This window comes from Chaetodon auriga, chromosome 16 (genome assembly GCF_051107435.1).
Source record: "Chaetodon auriga isolate fChaAug3 chromosome 16, fChaAug3.hap1, whole genome shotgun sequence".
Classification (NCBI taxonomy): Eukaryota; Metazoa; Chordata; class Actinopteri; order Chaetodontiformes; family Chaetodontidae; genus Chaetodon; species Chaetodon auriga.
In genome coordinates this window covers 13,332,514-13,338,777 of record NC_135089.1, presented here as the reverse complement: position 1 = coordinate 13,338,777, position 6,264 = coordinate 13,332,514, and the positions used below count along the sequence as shown (strand labels likewise).

Genomic DNA, 6,264 nt, shown 5'->3' with positions numbered 1-6,264 from the left:
TAAGAGCCAACTCGGTGCTGACCCTGGATAGTTAATATAATGAAGCAGATACCAATCCTATTCCATGATAGCAGACTTAAGCTGATGTCTCACTATTGTGTAATGAAAACATGGTGATTTTGAGATTCTAAAAAGTTAGATAGTACATTTCTCTTAAAGCGTAGATGCCAAATCACAAGCTCACGGCGTAGTATAGCAAACAAATGCTCAACAAACACTGTCATTACAGGGTCAGACAAAAGAGCGAGCTTTCCTTGACAACATGGATCAGCAACTTAAGGAAAACACAGATGTTATCTTACCAGACGTGGTATGTACAAAACAGACGGAGACAACAGTCCATGGCTTGCTTAACTTACCCACTAGATAGTGTAGAGACAGATCAGACGTGATATAATGTGATACTGCAATTATGTTCTACCTAATGCTTTTCTCTCTGTCCTTGGTGTCTTTGCAGACAGTGGCAAACAGCTTTTCTGCAACTATGGTACTTAACATGCAATGAAATTAGAGCTTTGCGTCATGTTTGATGTTTGTATTTTTGTTGACCTGCGTATTCGACCTTAATCTCTTGCAGGAAGTGTCAGGCGTTGGACCGCAGGCCAGGTCAATCAGGGTGAGTAGTGAAGGAGATGGGGAGACCGGCAGTGTCATCCTGGGCATCTCAGACCGTCTAGTTTCTGCAATGGTGCCAGCAACCCACAACCAAACCAAAAAAGCAGTGCAGACTTCAATATTGGGTAAGAGAAGGGTAACCTGCAGAAATGTAGTTTATATTAGATTATATTCGTATTTTCAGTGAATATCAACCTGCTGTGGTTTTCATCCATGTGCAAGATTTGAGCCTACAAACCATTGGTCCAGGGAGTCATGATATGGACAGTGTCCCCTTTTCTGCCAAAGGACAGACCATGGATATCAACTTGCAGGCTCTAGCCAGCGCCAACAATGGTGAGAGAGAGAATTGATTATAAAGAACACAATGAGTGTGATCAACATTGACATTAAATGTTTGATTTTGTATCATGTGCACACTCCCAGGTTCTGCAGCAGCTGCCTTTATGACACTAAACGGGATGGAGAGCCTTCTTAGTCATCAATACTTTAAAACAGTGAACAAGACAGAGATGTACTCCGATGTTTTCACTGCGGTCTTACCGAAAGTGAACAACACCAACCTCACCGAGCCTGTCAACTTCACCATCCAGCATAAGAAGGTGTGGCATTCATCATCCATCCAGCCGTCCTCAGAGAGCTTTCAGTACATCTAACCGCTGTGTCTCCTGGTTTCTCAGAAAGTGCCAGAATCTGGAATGGTGACGTGTGTGTACTGGGTAGACAAAAGCAAGAACAAAGAAGAGGGACAGACGGATGTGGCGATGAGCTGGTCAGTAGACGGCTGTTGGGTTGCATACTCCGATGAGAACTACACAGTGTGCAGCTGCTCTCACCTTTCCACCTTTGCCCTCATCATGCAGATTGGGGAGGTATATCACATTTCTGTGTACAGGATAAAAGTGTGCTGTTCAGGTCAGGGACACAATAGAGTACTTTTAAAAATCCGCCGACCCGAGATCAGGTTGGTCAGAATCTCAATGTGTTGTCTTCTGTCTTCTCAGCCTCCAACAGAGGACCCTTTCCTGGAGTGGCTCAACCGAATGTGCGTGATTATCGGACTCTTCTTCTTTGCTCTGGCCATCTTCACCTTCCTCCTGTGCAGCTGGAACCCCAAGATCAACAACACGGCCCGTCTTCACATGTGCCTCAACCTCTCCTTGTCTCACCTGCTGCTGCTGTGGAATGACAAATATGTCACACAAGAGGTTTTTGCTTTCAAAAGTACTTCATGGGATCTCTCACACATGTTTTAAATATGAGCCAAGGGAAGCTAACCGTTCTGGATTCAAGATTCTCACCATGTGTCCCCACAGCTGGCCTGCACCGTCATGGCAGGCCTTCTCCACTTCTTAGTTGTTGCAAGTTTTGTGTGGATGCTGCTGGAGGCGCTGCAGCTCCACCTGTTGGTCCGAAGGCTCTCCAAGGTGCAGGTGATCCAGAGAGATGGCCTCCCCAAGCCACTTCTCTACCTGGTTGGCTACGGCGTGCCCTTTGTGATTGTGGGTGTTTCTGCACTGGTGTATTCTGATGGATACGGTGCCACTGAGGCAGAGGTGTGAGTAGGACGAGCAGTAACACATGCACTCCTTCATATCGTCCTGTTCGTCTGATGCGCATGTAGGTTGAAATGATTGTTTGTTTGATTGTGTTGCAGCTGCTGGCTCTCAGCACAGCGCAATTTCAACTGGGCTTTGACTGGGCCTGTGATTGTTATCCTTGGTGTGAGTACGCTGGATATTGGCATTTAGATTCTATTTAGAAGAAAATACAATCAGCTCAGCCTGCCGTGCTTTCTAACCTAACTTGTATGGAACAAATGGGTAAAATTTCGCCGTTGGGCATGTTGAATGTCTCAATACTCTGTTGGATGTGGTGCGATCCAAATGCCCCTATTCATTTTCTGACCTCTTTTTATTTGTTCCACACAGACATATTTCTTTGCATGTCATACTGAGGGTTTGTATGTCTTTCTTTGTTTCTTTGTTTTTGAAATATTCTATGCTCATTTTTTCCTTTTAGCTCAATTGGATATTGTTCTGTGCAACTCTGTGGAGTCTGAGACCCACCTTGGCCAACATGAAAAGTGATGTTTCTCAATCTAAAGACACCAGGTACAAACCAGGAGTGGTCAGGATTGTCTTTGCATAGAAATGAAAATTTGTGTTGTTTGTTGTTTGCCTTGTTTGATAGAATCACTCGTTTCCATGTTCAAGCCATCTGCTATAAATACTCAATTCTATACTATATTGTACATCGAGTCGTGCTACTTTCATGATCAAAGTGACAAGCAGGAACGTGTATATGCGGCAGAGTGGAGGGATCACAGAGACTCTGCTGCCTGTACTATTCCTATCATATTCCCATAATGTTTGTATGATCAGATATTGGGCCATCCCACGTGTTAAAAATGAACAAATCACTGACTGAGTATAACAATATATCACAGACTTTATATACTGTAATGTTCAATTGACTGTATTTGATAGGCTTATACATTTTGTGTTCAGTAGCCATCTGTGTTTAAAGAGTCATACGTTAAGGTCAGGACTCACTCGATTCTCACTGTTTACAGGTTGATTGTCTTCAAGATTGTGGCCCAGTTTGTCATACTGGGCTGCACCTGGATTCTGGGCCTGTACCAGACAAATCTTTTCTTTCAGCTGCTCTTCATTTTACTCAACTCCCAGCAGGGCACCTTCCTTTTCATTGTCCACTGCCTGCTCAATAAGGAGGTAGTCTGCAGGAGATCAGCCTCCTCTCACATCTCACAACATGTCATTTAACTGTTGGCATTAGCGTAACACTGATAATATAAAGACAATATGAACAGAATGTCAAGTTGCATTTGTTAAAGTACAGCTGAACTACACTGATGTTTAACCTAAAATTGTTTATATCTTATGTTGTGTTTGTAGTTTGTGTGTGTTTTTGTACATGCTGAGCAGCACTGAATTGTTGATTTGTATGATTCAGGTAAGAGAGGAGTACATCAGATGGCTGACGTGCTCTTTTGGAAAAGACAGATCTGTGGTGAGTCCCTTGACACTTTTCATGTAAATTGAACTTAAAAAGTTGTATCACTGACATGTTTCAAACAAATGTACATGCGACACTTTACATGCAGAACAAGGCAAAGCACCAACTGATTGTACCGTGCCATGTTCAGTGTTTTGTATGTAAAAAGGATGAGCAGCCCCCTGACAAAAGACAGGTGTAAACAGCGCAGATTTTATGCATTTGGTGTGTATTTAAATGAACAGCGCAAATACTGAATCTGATCATTTATTTCAACAGAAAGATGCACCTTCAGTGTCCGAGGATTTGGACAAACCCGAGGATCAGACAGATGAGAGGAACAAGGATGATGATGATTAATGCTGATGAAGTGGACAGAAAAAACCAAGAAGAAAGACAGAACAGAGACAAAATGATAATAGTTAGTTCCAATTATTATCCATGTTTTGTTTTTATAAATTCTAGTTTAATCAGTGCAAAAGGTGACGTGTATTTCAACATGAGCGAATGTGATTGCATCATTGTCCATTTCCCATAGTTCTAGCTGGCTGTTTTCATTGTTCAAGGACTGCAAGTAAAATGTTTTATACAGTTTAGATGTTGCTTATGTACCTTGGCAGGTTTGACAGTCACACAGTACACAAAGGAAATACTGCAGGTCATTTCTACACCTCTTGTAACTTATTCAGTCTTGTAAAGTACATTTAAATCACCTTAACACATTAATGTAGCACACAGTAGAGCCATGGAAGACAGTAACGTTGTATACTGTATGTAACGAGAGTATTTTTTGAGTATATTTAGAGTATATATGGTCACAAAGAAGTCCTGGCAGTGTCAAGAAACACTCTGAAGACTTATCACCATCTCTCCACTCAATTCATTTGTTTGGGTGTGGGAGCTTTCACAAACACGTTACACACCCTCAGCCAGTCACCGTCTAAAAAAACAAAGTGAAAACACTCACGTCTCAGTTGTTTCTTTCTCTTTCCATTTGGGTTGTATTTACATGAGAGCTGGGACACTTCCAGGTGTGTCAAACTTTACAAGACAAATTCGGAGGATGGGCAAAGGCCAAGCATGTTCTTTCTCATTTACATTGTATGGACTTAAATTGTATTCCCAAACAGATAAGGATGTTAAACTTAAAGTTAACTTATAGTTTACTACAGTCGGACACCATCAGACATGCATGTAATATAAGCATTACAGAACAAAATAAAAAAAAATGCTCACTGCTGCTGATCATCTTAGGACTGATGTGCACTCCACTTTTGGCACTTTCCCGTCATGTCCTTGAAATTAATTAATGAATCACTTTTTCAACATGGATTGTAATTCACGCTATTAAATACTACTGTGGCGGTATTTTCTTTGGAATTGCTTTTGTTGACCTCTGAATTTTGGTATCTGATGCTCTTTTCAGCAATTAGAAAAATAAATGACAGACATTCCTGCTCATGATCTTGTTTGGACTTGAGCTTTAGACCAGCAGACTTAACATCTTTAATGCACTGGCTATGCTGGAATTGCCATGTATCACACTTTGTTTTGTTCATATACGTTTGCCCATTACCTGTGTATACATGTCAGAAACACTGCACACAGTCAACACAGACGATAGCTTGCATCGTCTGCAGTAGTCCAATGCATTTGTGTACCTCAAGGGTGCAGCATTTAATCACATATAATAACACAGTGGTGCGTTTGATGCAGTGTTTGACACAGATGACATCTATGAAGCAATAATAATTTTTTGGTAGACAATCACATTTGTTTTTTTTTTCTCAGTAAGCATGGGGTTGATGTACAATGATGATAAAGATGAAAAAGCTTTGAAGGGGAAGGAAGACATTTCATCAGGACATGAATGCCAATATTAGAAGAGATCAAGGGAAAGTTCCCTGAATCCTTTGTAGCTGATTTAATTATTTTTCCCATCAATCCCAGGACAGACTGCTGACAAAGCAGAGCAGTGATCATAGGAAATAGCTCGTGGCTCTCAAGCTTGTATAAAACGTCTCAGTCTTATCCATTTTAGAGGATAATGAGGACTGACCAGTTATCCAACGGACCTGCAGTGGAGTGAGTGGGGTCACAGAGTGCAGAAGCTGCTGAAATCCCCAGTGGAAATTTGGGTAAAGAGTGGAAATAAATATTGAACTCTGGTCCTCCACTCTGTCATGAGCTGTAACCTTGGTGCTCTTGAGCTACAGGCACTTACCTACACCTAGCTACACACTTAAAAGTCCACTTTTCAGTAGCCAACAGTGGAAGATATGGTTGTAAAAGTGATCTTGACAGATGAGCACTAGATGAACAAAGGTGCACTCAAGCATTTCACAGGTTCTTGAGGTAAAAACAGGTAGATAAGCTATCTTAGAGGTCTGTGGTGACGAGGCACTGGTGCTGACTGTAAAACTTTGAATGTTGGATAGATATGTCTAATTGTTCAGGCTGCATATTAACACTGTTAACAGCAGTGTTGTTTACAGTGTTTCAGCAGCCTCGTGGCTTATCTGGAAAGAACTGGAGCAGTTAACCAACAGGGCCAAGCTTGAAATTTGTGAGTCAAATTCAATATATTGTAGAACAGAGCATGAGACACACTTGCTGACGCTGGTGTAGTTT

The 6,264-nt window shown here is 41.6% G+C and overlaps 1 protein-coding gene across 1 annotated transcript; it reads left to right on the top strand.

Annotated features, from left to right (window-relative positions):
* Nucleotides 1-262: 262 nt before the first annotated feature.
* LOC143333861 (adhesion G protein-coupled receptor E3-like) lies at nucleotides 263-3,993 on the top strand. The gene is made up of 10 exons (XM_076752228.1): nucleotides 263-310; nucleotides 578-740; nucleotides 904-951; nucleotides 1,042-1,217; nucleotides 1,296-1,487; nucleotides 1,620-1,823; nucleotides 1,932-2,171; nucleotides 2,638-2,729; nucleotides 3,191-3,350; nucleotides 3,913-3,993. Exons 1-10 carry the CDS (start codon nucleotides 263-265, stop codon nucleotides 3,991-3,993), a joined length of 1,404 nt encoding a protein of 467 aa, XP_076608343.1.
* Nucleotides 3,994-6,264: the final 2,271 nt, after the last annotated feature.